The sequence below is a fragment of the Oncorhynchus mykiss genome, chromosome 2 (assembly GCF_013265735.2).
Source record: "Oncorhynchus mykiss isolate Arlee chromosome 2, USDA_OmykA_1.1, whole genome shotgun sequence".
NCBI lineage: Eukaryota > Metazoa > Chordata > Actinopteri > Salmoniformes > Salmonidae > Oncorhynchus > Oncorhynchus mykiss.
Genome location: NC_048566.1, coordinates 81,265,585 through 81,283,734, shown reverse-complemented (window position 1 = coordinate 81,283,734; position 18,150 = coordinate 81,265,585). Strand labels below are relative to the sequence as shown.

The 18,150-nt window shown below is 41.3% G+C and overlaps 1 protein-coding gene across 3 annotated transcripts; it reads right to left on the bottom strand.

Annotated features, from left to right (window-relative positions):
• Nucleotides 1–218: 218 nt before the first annotated feature.
• On the bottom strand, nucleotides 219–17,715 carry nedd1 (NEDD1 gamma-tubulin ring complex targeting factor). 3 transcript variants are annotated; one of them, XM_021573605.2, is made up of 16 exons: nucleotides 17,477–17,715; nucleotides 16,566–16,709; nucleotides 16,261–16,355; nucleotides 16,022–16,138; nucleotides 14,053–14,193; nucleotides 4,874–5,103; nucleotides 4,403–4,607; nucleotides 3,736–3,802; nucleotides 3,350–3,475; nucleotides 3,174–3,227; nucleotides 2,730–2,837; nucleotides 2,372–2,598; nucleotides 1,922–2,087; nucleotides 1,570–1,717; nucleotides 1,399–1,465; nucleotides 219–1,251 (listed from the first exon to the last, which is right to left on the bottom strand). In XM_021573605.2, exons 2-16 carry the CDS (start codon nucleotides 16,699–16,701, stop codon nucleotides 1,147–1,149), a joined length of 1,992 nt encoding a protein of 663 aa, XP_021429280.1. In that variant the 5' UTR covers nucleotides 16,702–16,709; nucleotides 17,477–17,715; the 3' UTR covers nucleotides 219–1,146. The 3 variants fall into 3 exon arrangements, with proteins under 3 accessions (XP_021429280.1, XP_021429265.2, XP_021429273.2); XM_021573590.2 differs by having other exon boundaries at nucleotides 3,628–3,802; nucleotides 17,477–17,714; XM_021573598.2 differs by having other exon boundaries at nucleotides 1,570–1,714; nucleotides 3,628–3,802; nucleotides 17,477–17,714.
• Between the last annotated feature and the right edge of the window lie 435 nt (nucleotides 17,716–18,150).

The following is an 18,150-nucleotide window of genomic DNA, read 5'->3' as shown; positions in this document are numbered from 1 at the left end:
ACTGATGTCTCCTACCCGGCTACACCTGAAATAAAGGCCTGAGGTCCAGGACCCAGGTCTACGCACAACTTCTGGCAGGGTCCTTATCCACTATCCCTAAATTAGACTTATGTAGGGAAGAGAAACTTGGGAGTCCTAACACACGCGCTAGGTCTGTCAGTGGTCATCCTATTGCAGATTTCTCTATTTTGATGTGACTATGAAGTGTTTGCCAAGCATCAGATGTTAGTTTTTATCAATATATAGGAGAGATGTTTACATCGTGGTACTTTGTCTCTGAATTCCTATTTTGCCATTGTTGCAGCTGTATTTCATTGTTAAATAAAATAATTTTAACATGCTGTCTCTATAGAACCATCCATGGTGCAAACTGAACAGTCACCTTGAAACTAGAATGAATTACATTAACAAAATTGTACACATCTACTATTTATATTCCTCTTCACAAAACAACAATAACAAAAGAAACAAATAACTGATGGGCAAACTTGGCAGCGCAAGCACACTTCAGAGGGAGCTTGGCACCACTTTGCGTACTATTAGAAATTGATGACCACTATGGCATTTTCTTGCCTAGTCCAAAGACAGTATCATGATTGGTCAAAGGCATGCCCTCATTCTGTTTCAGTGTGCCAGTAAAAGCCAAAGATACTATCAACTTCAACCATACTATGCTGAAGAGATGTACACAAAACATTAAGAACATCCCTCCATGACAGACTGACCAAGTGAAAGCTGTGATTCCTTACATATGTGACTTGTTAAATATTGCAACTCAATATTAGGAAGCTGTTCCTAACGTTTGGTATACTCTGTATTTAAGCAATGCATCTTCCTGTCCTTGTTGACCTCTCTTTATGCGAGGGGAGAGAACGGTTTGGAATTGGGCTAAAATTGTCCAGCACTGATAACCATGGTCACAGATGATTTAAGTGACTGATAGCACACTTTGCATAGAACATACTGGTCAACCCTTTAACTACCAGTAAGGCACTGAAGAGTAAATTCATTCCAAGATCGAAGGGGGTTAAACCAGGACACAAAAAAAGTCATTGTCCCACAGAGACCTAATGCGTTGTGGAATACATTCTGTCTGAGTTGAGGGGACAACTGTTTCTAGGGGTGATGAGGTGGTAAGTCAACCTCTCAGTAATTGGCTCGGAGTCGTTTGTTCTCCTCCCTCAACTTCTCGATCTCCTCCACCAGCGTGTCGTTGACCGAGTACTTCTCGATCAGACCATGGATCTCGTTCTGAAACGCAGCAAGGAACCAAGAGGTAGGTTAGGGAAATGGAACCACAATGTAGACTGGTTTAGCTAATGCTTTGTCAAGGGACTCTAAATAGTGTGTAGTGGCACGTGTGTCAGTGGAGTAGGACCAGAGGGACATGTCACTTACCAGCTGAATGTAGAACTGTTTGACCATCTCCACCTGGAGGTTCACTATGTCTCGGTGGCAGGCGTCCCTGTTGAGGAAATGAGTTAGCCAAAAATCTACAGAACTATCGACCAGAGATGAGCAAGACGGTTCAACAACTGAGGGTGATCTGCTGTGAGAAAGTGCAACCACCTGAAGTCTTCCAGGGTCTCGTGGATCATGTTGCGGATGAACTGAATCTGCAGTGATGTGAGGGGAGCGCCTCCACCCTCTGCTCCAACAGCCTCCACTATTCTCTCTGATACAGAGGATGCTACCACTGAAGAAACTGCAGGGCCTGCTGACAAAGGGTATTTTTCATTGATTTCATCAATGTACTACCACACACTTAATGTACTTAGATAATCTCTCATATGCTCTCTAGCATACAAATACACAGTAGCCATACACAATTTAAACAGTCATGCTATTATATTATATTTGTATGTATATTATATTATATCTGCAGCTGTTACCCACACAGAAAAAACAACCACAAACTCACCTGGTGCAGTAGTGGGCGGACCACCATTGAGGGGTGTGTTGTAGCGCAGTTGGGCCTGCATGTCATTGGCCCTCAGGCTGGGTTCAGGGGTGAAGAACAGCTGTGCTGGTCGGCTGTGTGGGGTGGGGCCTTCACCCTCCAGACTGGAACCACCACCCTTCTCATACTGTCAATCGAACAGACAACAGGTGAAGAGCAGCTTGAACATATAGACAGGAAAAACAGACTAAATAAGGGGTCTAATTTCAGGTTCTGGGGCCTCCCTACCCATCTTTGATCCAGCCCAACACTATCACACTTGATTCAAATAATGAAAGTCCTTGAATATTTTTATCAGGTCTGACTGTTTAGGTGTGGGAAGACCCTAGGACCAGAATGGAACACTCTTGGTTAAAATGGTCTGTCAGCATTCCAAATTGTACAACAGCTGATTGAATAAAGTAAACTGACCCTTTTCAAGTCCCGTGTGTCTGTCTGCGCTGGAGGCTCGGCCTCCTCCTCTTTGATTGGTTGAGGGGTCTGGAAGACAGACAGGGGGCTGTAACAGCGCCCTCCTCCAGGTGTGCCCAGTGGAGTCTTGCGGTGTGGGGGTCCACCAGAGTAGGAAGGGAGGAAGTCCAGATTGTTTCCTTTCTTCCCACTTGTTACATCTGCAGTCATTCCATGGGATTTGTAATCTGGAAAGAATGAGTGAATCAATGATCAGCTTGTACATTACAGTTAATGAGTTTGAAAAAGTTTGCAGGTTTGTGAAGCTGTGCAGACCAATGTCAACTTTGAATGTCATGGGACACAAATGGAATCTCACCCTCTCTGACTGGAGAGAAAATGTCCAGACTGTTGCGTCCCACTTTGCTGAACTTCTCCGTGCTGTTTTGCCCTTCTCCTTCTCTGGAGAACATATCCAAACTGGTCCCTATGGTGCATACAACAAGCCACAAATGTGGTCTCAATCATGTACACCAGTATAGATGATCTCCAGGGGACAGGGGAACGTTATTGAATGTTTACAGCAGTGTTTCTCAATCCATTCCTGGCTGAACCCATGGTGCACATTTTTGTTCTATCCCAGCATTAACACACCATCTTTAACTACTCACTAAGCCCTTGATTAGTTGCATCAGGTATATAACAGAGGGTTAATTAAAAAAGAAGCACATATTTTACTCATGGTTAGCTGTGCAGGGTCCTCATGAACTTTCAATGAGAACTTGAACTGTAAAAGAGGACATGCATGGCACTTTCCACATACCATTCCCTTTGATTCCACCAGGAGCATCACCACCCATCCCATGGGCTTTGTAATCTAAAGAAAAAAGAACAACAAGCTGTCAGTTTGAAAAGAAAACAAATGAGAGAGGGTGATGACCAAATCCAAACTTAATACCAGAGAGTTGAAACTAAGTCAAAGACGAGTGGGGAGCTCACCGTCTCTTACGGGGGAGAAGATGTCCAGGCTGTTTCTACCCACGCTACTGAACTTGTCCAGACTGGGCAGGCGGTCAGCACCAGGCTGGCCCTCCGCCTCTCTGGAGACCACTTCCACACTGGAGCCTACACACACACACACACACACAATGACAACCAGCTCTCTGGACCTCCAGGCTCAGGGTACCACTGGTCTAGACAATGAATTGGAAATAGGGTGATGTTTCAGGTCAGGATGTTGGCCAGAAGTATATTTGAGGTACTAGAGCAAGTCTGACCTGTGCCCTGTGCCTGTCCATCCCCTCCATCTACCGTGTGGGGTGCAAGCAGGCTAGAGGGGGGTGCAGAGGTGGAGCTGTGGGTGGCTGTTGGTAAGTAGGTATTACCCAGCCTGGCTGAGATCCTCTTGCTTGTGTGAGCGCTGGAAGACTTGCTGGATGCCATTTTACTGGACTAATGGGGGGAAAAAAAATGGGAGCTGGTTAGCTTGAAAAGGATAGGTTTAATTGATCTCAGGTTACACATTCCAGTTAAATACCTACGAGCTTCAATACGGTCCCTATTGAGCACATGATTTAAGGTTTTAGATGCATCTTTATTAGTCAGGAGCCCAGCCCATAGCCACACAATACAGAGCTTACAGCACATGCTGTCAAGATATACACACTGAACTGGCAAAGTGCATCACTCTGGGAAAAGTATTACTGTAATGATGAAAGGTGACAACATTTCCTATCAAGTGAAGTAGAACACTGTCAACTCATTTACATGAATTAAGGTAAAAAAATAGTTGATTCCGAACAATATGCACAATGGACCAAAGAAAACCCACATGGTTTTGGCGCGCCTCCTTATGCAGACAATTAGCATCCCAAAATCATTGTCTCTGTCACAGTACACCAGTGGTCCTGAACTAAAACTTCCTCTGAACTCAGCTCAAAAAAATTAAATTTGCGGGATTGAAAAGTAACATTTAAAAATGTTCAAATCTTGAATAGAACTTTTAATTCCCTGACTGGATTGAATTGAAAAGGTGCTGTGTGGGGAGCCTACCTTTAGGTGTCTGCTCTGGGAGCTCTGGAAGCGCAAGCTGGTGATGGAGGTCTTGTGTGCGGTGGCAGTCTTGGTGGGAGCGCTGAGGTTGCGCAGGTCGTACATGTACAGTCTGCCCTGGGTGGAGCCCACCACCAGGCCTGCCCCGTCTGGAGTGAAGTCAATGGCGGTCAATGGGGACTCCACACGCATGCTGCGGAGAACACTGCGAGAGAGCACACAAAATGTCAAGACTACATTAAAGCAAAAGACCCAGCTCTGAAGTCCCTTTGCGCTGTTGAAGAACTAATTACTAGTAAAGGACCGCATCATTGAAAAAAATACAAGGTCATTTCAAATGTGAATGTGTTTGACCCCCAAAACATTGCAACAAAAGCAGCTTGCACAAAAACACCAAGGTAACAGGCTCTCTCTCAGTCATACAGTATGTCTCTATACTTGTGAGGTCAATACTAAATCCCATTTTCTTACATCTTGCTGGAGGTGTCGTAGCAGATGATCTTCTTGTCCAGGCCCACGGTGACAAAGAGCAGGTCATTGGCTGGGGAGAAGGCCAGGCCCGAGGCGGGGGCCTTGTGGGCTCCATCAAATACGTGCAGCTCTTTCTGAGTGTTGGCGTCCCACAGGACTACAGAGCCACTATCTGACACACTGCCCAGCAGGGAGCGCTTCACCACAGAGTACTTCAGGTCGTGGATGGGCTGAGGTGGGAGGAACAGTGTTATTTTAGACCTATGAGTTGGGCTCTAAAGTGTGACCATTTCAGTCATATATGCTCTTAAATATTTTGCTGTGGGACCTGACATTTTACCTTGGGAGCACCATGAGCTTAAAAAAATTAATCACACAGATAATTGTTGTAATGATTAGGCTTCACTTTAGCACTTTAAGTGCCCTAGAGTTAAAAGATATGACCCACATTACAGGCACAATGTTTTTTTTCTATTGTGAATTGGCTATACATTCATTAACCATTTCGCAGGCTTTTCCAAAACCACTCGTGGGCATTTGTTTACACCGTATTCAGTCATCTAACCTCATTAGCTAGTTAACGACCTGGGTCCGACTTACCAATAGAACTTAGGCTTGCAAGTGTTTTAACAATACATCTTTCCTACAACGGCCAAAGATGTAACATGTTTCCCAAAACACCATGCAGTTCGCTCAGTTGACTGGGTCAGCTCTAGCAGGGCAGACATTTGACAAACTGACTTGTTGGAAAGGTGGCATCCTATGACGGTATCACATTGAAAGTCACTAAGCTCTTCAGTAAGGCCATTCTACTGCCAATGTTTGTCTATGGAGATTGCATGGCTGTGTTCAATTGTCAGCAACAGGTGTGGCTGAAATAGCCGAATCCACTCATTTCAAGGGGTGTCCACATACTGTAATTACAAAAGTACGTGAAAATTGCGTGTTAATGTTTTGTAGTAAAAAATATAAAGATAAGTGTTTGCAATGACAACCAATTAGTAGGCTAAATCACAATGCACACCAATGATGTCATTGGAAACTTCTTACTATAAAAACATAGAAATGCACAATATTCACATATGTTGATGTTGGGGTGGTGCTGATGAATATGACGTTGAAACATTTCCCTTTAACATAATTATTCCACAATACTGATGATGGATCGGCTCCTATTGAGATATCGCCCATGGCTGCAAATAAGAGGCGGCTTATTCTTAAAATGTTTTCTCTATCAAAAAAGAAATAAATACAACACATACATGTTCTAACCCCTTATCTCCAGTGCCTGCACTATTCTCCGTACTCAAATTGCACCATTTTGTTCTTCTCCCACACCCACTCTCTTTCAATATTTAGATAATGAAGCATATGATTTTTCCATCGTCTTAACGATTGGTTGATTTCCAGTATATACCCCATCGGGTATCTCACTGCACTCTCATATGACATGTCTTGACATATGCAGACAGACAGATTAAAAGTATACTCAATACAGTAGTTTATATTGGATTATGCATACATTGTTGTTCCAACATCCCCTCCATAGAATATCAGTTATTTTTAAGTCTTGGTACCAATAGCTAATATTTTTTGCTAAGTGGGTGTCAGTTAGGCTCTCTGTAAGGTTTTGTATATCTTACCCATCATATGAATATCCTTTTCTGACTCACATAAGATTCTCCCAAGATTTGATATTGAAACTTGTTTATAAGTTTCATGTATTTGAAAATATCTACATTGGTCAGTGCAAAATTGATTTTGAATCCTATCAAGGAAATGTATTTATTTCCTATTACCAAGTCATTCACGGTTTCTATGCCTTTGGTTTCCCCATGTGGGCAAATGTATTGGTGCATTCTGAAAAAGGTATCCAAGGATTGTTCAATAGGGTTTTTTGGAAGCAATATTGGTTCATATAGAATCAGTTTAAATTCCTTCCATATTTTTAAAATGTATATCTTCAAGATGTACCCATTGTTTTTGGACATTGAAAGACTATTTGTAACGTAAATAATGTGGGAAATGGTTAGTGGGGCTCTAAACAATAATCATGTCAAATAATGTGTTGTTTTGTGATATTAAGGACTGTATAACTAAATAACGATAACTCTACAAAAGTATATGTCCCAGTTACCAGATTTAGATCTACATGTTGTGGAACTTATGATTAAATTATTTGTGAGAAGATGAAATGTTATTTTAGCCTTCAACATGAGAATTATCTTTCATGTAAAGTTTTACCCAGTCAGTAACCACACCCACGTGAGCACAGACATTATGCCAAAAGGATGTAACGCCCCTTTTGCCAGAGTGCTTATAATTATAAAAGGACTCCTAAAAATTGTACATACAGTGAGGGGAAAAAGTATTTGATCCCCTGCTGATTTTGTACATTTGCCCACTGACAAAGAAATGATCAGTCTATAATTTTAATGGTAGGTTTATTTGAACAGTGAGAGACCGAATAACAACAAAATCCAGAAAAAAGCATGTCAAAAATGTTATAAATTGATTTGCATTTTAAATGAGGGAAATAAGTATTTGACCCCTCTCAATCAGAAAGATTTCTGGCTCCAAGGTGTCTTTTATACAGGTAACGATGTGAGATTAGGAGCACTCTTAACCTCTTTGGGATAAGGGGCAGTATTTTCACTTTTGGATGAATAGCATGCCCAGAGTGAACTGCCTCCTACTCAGTCCCAGATGCTAATACAATGGGGCAAAAAAGTATTTAGTCAGCCACCAATTGTGCAAGTTCTCCCACTTAAAAGATGAGGCCGGTCATTTTCATCATAGGTACACTTCAACTATGACAGAAAATGAGGGAAAAAAATCCAGAAAATCACATTGTAGGATTTTTAATGAATTTATTAGCAAATTATGGTGGAAAATAAGTACTGCAGCGCCAGCTGTGCCACCAGAGACTCTGGGTTCGCGCCCAGGCTCTGTCGTAACCGGCCGCGACTGGGAGGTCCGTGGGGCGACGCACAATTGGCATAGCGTCGTCCGGGTTAGGGAGGGCTTGGCCGGTAGGGATATCCTTGTCTCATCGCGCACCAGCGCCTCCTGTGGCGGGCTGGGCACAGTGCACGCTAACCAAGGTTGCCAGGTGCATGGTGTTTCCTACGTCACATTGGTGCGGCTGGCTTCCGGGTTGGATGCGCGCTGTGTTAAGAAGCAGTGCGGCTTGGTTGGGTTGTGTATTGGAGGACACATGACTTTCAACCTTCGTCTCTCCCGAGCCAGTATGGGAGTTGAAGCGATGAGACAAGATAGTAGCTACTAACAATTGGATACCACGAGAAAAAAAAAAAAAAAAAGATTCTGATACGAGTTAGCTCATTGTTCTGATTAATTTAATTGCGTAATAATTGAATGTGTTATGTAATTATTCGATGAATTGCCATCGTCACATTAATGGTAGTCACAACACTTGGATCGGCTTTCATATTGTTGAGTAATGGGATAAAGTTCAGTATACAAAATATTAAGAACACCGTCATAATATTGAGTTGCATCCCCCCTTTTGCCCTCAGAAAAGCCTCAATTCGTTGGGGCATTGACTCTACAAGGTGTCGAAAGCGTTCCATAGGGACGCTGGGTCATGTTGACTCCAATGCTTGTCAAGACGTCCTTTGGGTGATGGATCATTCTTGATACACACGGGAAACTGTTGAGCGTGAAAAACCCAGCAGCGTTGCAGTTCTTGACACAAACCGGTGCGACTAGCACCTACCATACCCAGTTCAAAAGGCACTTAAAATCTTCATTAACCCTCAATGGCACAAATACACAATCCATGTCTCAAGGCTTAAAAATCTCCCCACCTTCATTTTCACTGATTGAAGTGGATTTAACAAGTGACTGACCTGGATTCACCTGGTCAGTCAAAGTCATGGATAGAGCAGGTGTCCTTAATGTTTTGTATACATTGTGTTTGCCGTTTGTTGCCACTTATTCAGCATCCTAACTCTTTGATATTGTTGTGGTCTACTTAAACAATTGCTGTAGATAAAATAATAATTCTTCCTATTGCCATTATAACTTTTTTTCCCCCCACATTCATTCTACATCCTTAGATATGAGTATTCTTAAATATTTTTTGTTTAGATGGCCAATGAGCTGAGCTTTACCGGAAACCATGTATATGTCGTATAATGTAGCATCAAATGTTGAACTTATAATATGGCTACTAATACTTGGAAAGCTAAATCAAAGTCCAAGTATACAGATTTGACGATATTCTTGCAGAAAAATTGAATATGAACACGAATGTCTCCTTCACGATTTGCCCAAATGTACCTGCTTTTTTGACTGCGTTTGAGCCTGTGGATTACTGAAGAAAACACGAACAAAAACAAAGAGGTTTTTGGATATAAAAAGACTATCGAACAAAAGGAACATTTGAGTAAATTAATGTTTTCTGAGTGCAACCATATGAAGATCATCAAAGGTAAGGGATTCATTTTATCTCTATTTCTGACTTGTGTAACTCTTCTGCTTGGCTGGTTACCTTTTGTAATGATTTGTCTGCTGGGCTATGTTCTCAAATAATCGTATGGTATGCTTTCGCCGTAAAGCATTTTTTAAATCTGACACAGTGGTTGGATTCACAAGAAGTTAATCTTTAAACCTATGTATAATAGGTTTTGTTTTCTGAATTTTTATAATTAGTATTTCTGTATTTGAATTTAGAGCTCTGCAATCTCACTGGATGTTGGCCAGGTGGGACGCGTCCCACATACCCTAGAGAGGTTAATGTGTACATACATTTTTTTACGTAGTTATTACACATTGATTACACTATCCCTCGTATTTCATGTCACAACAATTCATCGATATGTATGCTACGATTCTGGTAAAGTTGTCTCACGCACCTACAGTGCTAGTCATTTACAGTGTAGTCATTTAAAAAAAAGCTAGCTAGCTCATGGATGCAATGTTCTTCCCCAAAAACGACATCTGTTTCAGTAGCTATAGTTAGCTAGGTGTCATATAAAATAACCCTAATTTATATGACAATTCTTATTTGATTAATGGTGTTCGAACCCAACAGGCAAACAACAATACTTACAAGGATTCCTAAATCATTGCTAAGAATAATGAAAATGACTGCAATTTCTACTGGTCATTGTTTGCAGACATTTGACAGGGCTACTGTATCTTTTTTTGACACAAAAGACCCAAACAGCATTCCATAGTGTGTATGTCGTGATGCTATTAGCAGTGACGCTATTAATGTATAATTCCAGTAGGGCAACATCTGAAAAAAAAGAGCACTTGGTAGTGTGTACCAGTGTTCGACCAGTCGGCAAAAACCAACATCACCCACGACAGAACGGTTGATTTGAATCTCTTTTAGTCCCCATTTGGACTAATCTTCCAAGAGTCCTTAAACATTAAAATGCAATTTATAATACAAACACATTTCCACATATAACACACTATTACAAACATACATAATGACCCAATAAATAAATGGTTGACTGTCAAGGGCAATGAATTCCATTACCTTGGCTTTAAATGGGCTTTGCCTTAGTTGTCTCGCTGAAATTCTTACTCTTTCAAATGACTGCTCGACCAACACAACAGACATTTTGGGCTAAGTTAGGAATGCTGTGTAGCGCAAATCTTTTTTTTTTTTTACGTGGCGTCATATAGGTATGCACGTCAGCTTTGACATCGGTTTTGCACATCGGCGTTAAACTAGACATATGATATGTTCACCGATATATCGTGCATCCCTATTTGCCAATACCTGTTATGTTTGGTTTGTGTTTAATACTTTCTGCAAGCGGTTCAATTGCCAGTGCGAACAGGAGGGGAGATTTAGACATCCCTGTCTTTTGCCCCTCTAATTTTATCAGATAATGTATTGTTATATTTTTGTTTTAGGATATTTATATTAAAATGTATTATTTCAGCTGGTAAGTTCAAAACTTTGGATGCTTTCAATAGGAAAGGCCATTCAAGATGGTCAATCTTTTTCAGCAATCAGCCATTATTGATAAATCTACACTGATTTTAAAAAAAATAATTATACACAACATGTGAAGTGGTGTTCCCATGTTTCACCAGCTAAAATACACTGAAAAAAAAGTTATACGGAAAACGCAACAATTTCAAAGATTTTATTGATTTACAGTTCCTATAAGGAAATCAGACAATTGAAATAAATTCAATATGCCCTAATCTATGGATTTCATATGACTGGGAATACAGAGATGCATCTGTTGGTCACAGACACCTTTAAAAACATTTTTTTAGAAAGGTAGGGGCTTGGATTAGAAAACCAGTCAGTATCTGGTGTGACCACCTTTTGCGCCTCATGCAGCATAACATCTCTTTCGTATAGAGTTGATTGTGGCCTGTGGAATGTTGTCCCACTTCTTTTCAATGGCTGTGCGAAGTTGCTGGATATTGTCGGGAACTGGAACACAGTCATAGACGTGAATTATCATGCTGAACCATAAGGTGATGGCATGGATGAACGGTACGACAATGGGCCTCGGGATCTCTTCACGGAATCTCTTCATTCAAATTGCCATCGGTAAAATGCAAATTGTGTTAGTTATCCATAGCTTATGCCTGCCCATACCATAACCCCACTGCCACCATGGGGCACCCAGTTCAGCAAACCGCTCGCTCACACGACGCCATACATGTTATGCTGTCTGCCATCTTTCCGGTACAGTTGAAACCAGGATTCATCTGTGAACTGCACACTTCTCCAGTGTGCCAGTGGCCATTGAAGGTAAGCATTTGCCCCCTGAAGTCGACGACAAGCATGCAGATGAGCTTCCCTGAGACAGTTCGTGCAGCAACTCTTCAGTTGTGAAAACCCACAATTTCTTCAACTGTCCAGGTGGCTGCTCAGACAATTCTGCAGGTAAAGAAGCTGGGATGTGGAGATCCTGGGCTGGTGTGGTTGCACATGGTCTGCGGTTGTAAGGCCAATTGGACGCATGCCAAATTCACTAAAACAATGTTAGAGGCTGCTTATGGTAGAGAAATTAACATTAAATTCTCAGGCAACAGCTCTGGAGGACATTCCTGCAGTCAGCATGCCAATTGCATGCTCCCTCAAAACTTGAGACATCTGTAGCATTGTGTTGTGACAAAACTGTACATTTTAGAATCGCCTTTTGTCCCCAGCACAAGGTACACCTGTGTAATGATCATGCTGTTTAATCAGCTTCTTGATATGCCACACACATCACGTCAATGGATTAGCTTGGCAAAGGAGAAATGCTCACTAACAGGGATGTAAACAAATTTCTACACAACATTTGAGAGGAAAACGCATTGTGTGTGTGTGTGTGTATAGCCAATTTATGGGATCTTCAATTTCAGCTCATGAAATATGGGACCAACACTTTACATGTTGTTTATATTTTTGTTCCGTGTACATTGAGACCTGCCTATAATGCATCTTAATTGTCACCCAAAATTGTGTGTCTTTAATCCTTCAGCCACATATTTGATGACCAGTAACAAACCCTGGTCCCTACCACCTAGAGACTGTGTGAGAATTGAATAAGTATAGGGTAAATCCATTTGAATTAATTCACTTTGACAACACAGCTTCTGATGATTTTAATGAAACCTTCCATTCATATTTGCCCCTTGTAGAAGCACTCAGAAAGTGACTTTTTGGAGCTGAATGCCAAAACATTCAAGAGATAAAGATGCTCAACATTAACCCATTTTGCATACCCCACCATACCCGGTCTTCAAGAACATGTCTCAACCGATGGCGAGCACAACACAAAAAACTGAGATGTGTAATAGGGTTTAAGATACAACATATGCAAATTAATACATTTCAAAAAAGTATGTTAAAAACTAAAATGTTTCATTCCAAAATGTGTTTTTTTTTAAGAAATAAAATAGTTTGACAACACTAAGCTTTTAAAAGATAAATGGTTAAGTTGATCTTTTCCAGCGATGAAGACATGGAGGTCTCATGGTATGCAAAATAGGTCAACTTTTGAGCATGTTTATCTCCTGAATGTTTAGGCAAAAGGTTACTTACCCTCTTGAAGCTAGGGGGCACTATTTTTATGTTTGGAAAAATAACGTTCCCAAAGTAAATCGGCCTATTTCTCATGATCAGATGCTAGAATATGCATATAACAGATTAGGATAGAAAACACTCTAGTTTCCAAAACTGTAAAAATATTGTCTGTGGGTATAACAGAACTGATATTGCAGGCGAAAGAATGAGGATAATCCAATCAGGAAGAGACTCTTATTTTGAAACGTCTGTGTTGCTATGCGTGCCTGTCCTCCATTTAAAGGGATATCAACCAGATTCCCTTTTCTGTGGCTTCCCTAAGGTGTCAACAGTCTTTAGACATAGTTTCAGGCTTTTGTTTTCAAAAATTAGCTTGAAGGATCACATTGCGTAAGTGGAGAGGTGGGGGCTCTCAGAGTGAGTTGGTGCCCAATTGAGTAAACCGGCCATTGTTCCTACCTGAGGAATGATTATAAAAAAACGTTTGACATGTTTCTGTGGACATTATGAAGACTATTTGGAATTTCCGTCTGCGTTGTCGTGAACAAGCTTCCTGATGCTAAGTGTACATAATGCTATGCTAGGCTATCGATAAACTTACAAACGCTTGGATTGCTTTCGCTGTAAAACATAATTTCTAAATCTGAGACGACATGGTGATTAACAAAAGGCTAAACTGTGTTTCAAAATATTGCACTTGTGATATCATGAATATTTTCTAGTAATATTATTTGATTGTTGCGCTATGCTATTCAGCGGTTGCAGACGGAAATTATCCCGCTACAGGGATTGGTAGCGTCAAAAAGTTAATGAGCATTTTTTTTCCATGGGTAAAACATTTATGGAAAGTAATTTTTTTTATTTAACTAGGCAAGTCTGTTAAGAACAAATTCTTATTTACAATGACGGCCTACCCCGGCCAAACCCTAACGATACTGGGCCAATTGTGCGCAACCCTATGGGACTCCCAATCACAGCCAGTTGCGATACAGCCTGGAATCGAACCAGGGTCTGTAGTGACGCCTCTAGCCTCAGACCACTGCATCACTCTGGAGCCAAAGGGATGCTGTCAAAGAGTGATTGAATTCAAATGGACTTAACTTATAAGTAAAAGGGCCATGGTTAGTGTTAACTGTGTCCGGGCGAACAGAACACTCACCTGGTTGGTGCCGTGTCCAAAGGCCTTACTAGACAGGTTGGTGGTGATGCTGTGCAGGATGATGTCACCACTGGTGGAGCCTGATGCGATGTAGCTGTCATTGCCATTAAAGGACACACACGTCACCTCTTCATTGTGGTCCTGGTGAGAGAGCGGAGAGACAAGTGAGGAGGTAGTAAAGGTAACTCCAAAATGTCTTGATATCTTCACTGAAAGCTTTGCCCAAGATCAAGTGCAATGTCACATAGCACTAGGTTTTCAGGTGAGATTCGTTCAAAAGATAAGTGCTAGGACATACAGCTGAAGTCGGAAGTTTACATACACCTTAGCCAAATACATTTAAACTCAGTTTTTCACAATTCCATACATTTAATCCTAGTAAAAATTCCCTGTCTTAGGTCAGTTAGGATCACCACTTTGTTTTAAGAATGTGAAATGTCAGAATAATAATAATAATAATAAGAGTGATTTATTTCAGCTTTAATTTCTTTCATCACATTCCCAGTGGGTCAGAAGTTCACATACACTCAATGAGTATTCGGTAGCATTGCCTTTAAATTGTTTAATTTGGGTCAAATGTTTAGGGTAGCCTTCCACAAGCTTCCTACAATAAGTTGGGTGAATTTTGGCCCATTCCTCCTGACAGAGCTGGTGTAACTGAGACAGGTTTGTAGGCCTCCTTGCTCGCACATGCTTTTTCAGTTCTGCCCACAAATTTTCTATAGGATTGAGGTCAGGGCTTTGTGATGGCCACTTCAATACCTTGACTTTGTTGTCCTTAAGCCATTTGTTCACAACTTTGGAAGTATGCTTGGGGTCATTGTCAATTTGGAAGACCCATTTGCGACCAAGCTTTAACTTGCTGACTGATGTCTTGAGATGTTGCTTCAATATATCCACACAATTGTCCTTCCTCATGAAGCCATCTATTTTGAAGTGCAGCAATCCCTCCTGCAGAAAAGCACCCCCAAAACATGATGCTGCCACCCCGTGCTTCACGGTTGGGATGGTGTTCTTCGGCTTGCAAGCCTCCACCTTTTTCCTCCAAACATAACGATGGTCATTATGGCCAAACAGTTCTATTTTTGTTTCCTCAGACCAGTGGACATTTCTCCAAAAAGTATGATCTGTCCCCATGTGCAGTTGCAAACCGTAGTCAGGCTTTTTTATGGCGGTTTTGGAGCAGTGGCTTCTTCCTTGCCGAGCGGCCTTTCAGGTTATGTCAATATAGGACTTGTTTTACTGTGGATATAGATACTTTTGTACCTGTTTCCTCCAGCCTCTTCACAAGGTCCTTTGCTGTTGTTCTGGGATTGACTGCACTTTTCACACCAAAGTGCGTATATCTCTAGGAGACAGAACACATCTCTTTCCTGACCGGTATGACGGCTGCGTGGTCCCATGGTGTTTATATTTGCATACCATTGTTCGTACAGGTGAACGTGGTACCTTCAGGCATTTGAAAATTGCTCCCAAGGATGAACCAGACTTGTGGAGGTCTACAATCTTTTTCTGAGGTCTTGGCTGATTTCTTTTGATTTCCCCATGATGTCAAGCAAAGAGCCACTGAGTTTGAAGGTAGGCCTTGAAATACATCCACAGGTACACCTCCTATTGACTAAAATGATGTCAATTGGCCTATCAGAAGCTTCTAAAGCCATGACATAATTTTCTGGAATATTCCAGGCTGTTTAAAGGCACAGTCAACTTAGTGTATGTAAACTTCTGACCCCCTGGAATTGTGGTACAGTGAAATGATCTGTCTGTAAACAATTGTTGGAAAATTACTTGTGTCATGCACAAAGTAGATGTCCTAACCGACTTGCCAAAACTATAGTTTGTTAACAAGAAATTTGTGGATTGGAAGAATAACAAGTTTTAATGACTCCAACCTAAGTGTATGTAAACTTCTGACTTCAACTGTAGTTATTATGGGTAGGGTCACAGGTGCTGATAAGACTTAGGGTACCTTGAGGGTACGATGAAGCCTCTTGGCCTTCAGATCCCAGATGTTGACGGAGTTATCAAGCCCCCCGCTCACTAAGTACTGGGACGTCGAGTTCAGACTCACGCGGGTCTGCATTTTCTGTGGACAAACATTATAGTAACTAGACACACGTTCACAACATGTGAGGGTTGAATGAATTAGCACGGAACTGAAATGTTGTCTTAATTACTGGCAATGGCTGTCAGGCCTTGTACACTCACCCCCTCTGCAAGTTCCACCACTGGGATAGGAGAGGACTTGAGACTGGATACCACCAGCTTGTCTCCTATACTGCTGGCGCTTACAAGATACTGATCTGAGGAATAAACTCAAGGTAACCAACTACATATAGTAATTTATGGCACAGAACAACCATAATTATTTAATCAATAAGTAGTTTACATGAAGGTGTGGGGGACTGCTCACCACTCCGGTTCAACTAGAATATGACCAAGAGCAAAAGGAAAACAAAAAGTTAGCCATTATACATACAGGGACATGCCCAGAGGGTTAGTAAGAAGGATACTGTTGCTGCTCCAGCACACTTGGGCCACAGGGTGTGTAGCGCTGTGTGGGTTGAACTGTTCCAACACTGTCATGGAGGCTGAGTCCCAGATCTTCACACAGTCGCCTGAGGATACCAGGCGCGTCACCTCCTCCATGGTAACGGCTGCAGAGACAAGGACAGCGGTCAGTGGTGGCACTCAACACACACGCCAAAAAGTCGAGGTTGCAGTGGGTGTCTTTTCTCTGATATGACAAAGAACCCGAGTGTACTCAACGAGAGAGAACTGCCTCCATCTAGAGAAAGCCCAGGTTAAGTCAAGATAATTATTTCAAACTGCTACCCCCAGAAACTATAACGACCTAGCTAACTAACGTTATAGCAGTAGACAAAATAATGTTCAAATAACGTTTCAGTAGTTAGGTAATATACTGTAGCTGGCTGGCTATTTAGGTTATTGACCAACATTAAACTAGACCAAATGGCCATACGCTGAGAAAGTACTAGCTAAGCATTTATCAGCTAGTTACAGTACTATGTAACGTTAAACTTTGTTAGTCAAAAAGAGCATTAGAAAAATATTAGCTAAATAGCCAACAAAGCTATAAGGTAACGTTAAACAGCTAACGTTAGTTTGCCTGAGTTAGTAAGCGAGTTGGTGGTTGACTATTCAAAAGTATCAAAATGTGCAACAAAGTTGTTACAAATAACTAGTTACATACCAGGTAACAGCTAGCTAGTTGAGACGACTTTTGTGAGGAGAGAGTAGCATGCAAAACTAACGTTAGCTAGCTGCCAAGTTTGGTCAAGTAACGTTAGCTAGCTAGCTAAATACTGTTTAAAGGCTTTGGTTATACTATCAAGCTAACGTCATTAGTCGATGCAAGCTAGCCAATTCATGACATTCATGCCAGGATGATATGTTTACTTACTTGTAACTGATGTCCTTGTGAAATTGTCCTAAAATTTTCAACAAAAAAACTTCGACAAGAGTTTGAGCGCCCTTAACTACGGCATATCATAAGGTACAAAAAGGAATAGGCAAAGGAGTCGGCGATCTGACGTTGGACTAATGATACTTGTTTGTAAAACCATGAACATGTAAATTTGTATGAAATCAATCAGAAAATACGTTGATTTTAGTACAAACCAAAAATACACGGGGGGGCAAAATCACATATCCAGTGCGCAAGGCACTTATCCATAGCCCATGAACTGCTCCTAGAGCGCCACATGATCATCTTCTTCCGTGGAGTTTGACAGCGGTTGGCATCCAATATGTATCATTTTTATTTATTTATTTTACCTTTATTTAGCATTACCACCCCCAACTAAACTATAGTATAAATCTATTACACTTTGTGGTACAAAATGGGAAAAGGCAAAACAGGAACAATAAAAATATATTTTTAATTACCCTACCAACTAACCTTATACACTCCTTAAAACCCAATACCCCATTCAGCTACTTTGACCCTATCTGCACCATACCAACACCTGGGAGGACAGGACACCACCACTCAACACACCCTGTAACTCTTCTGAAGTAAAATCTTGTATATCCAAATACTTTTCTGCAGCTGCCATCACATTTATTTTCTGTGAT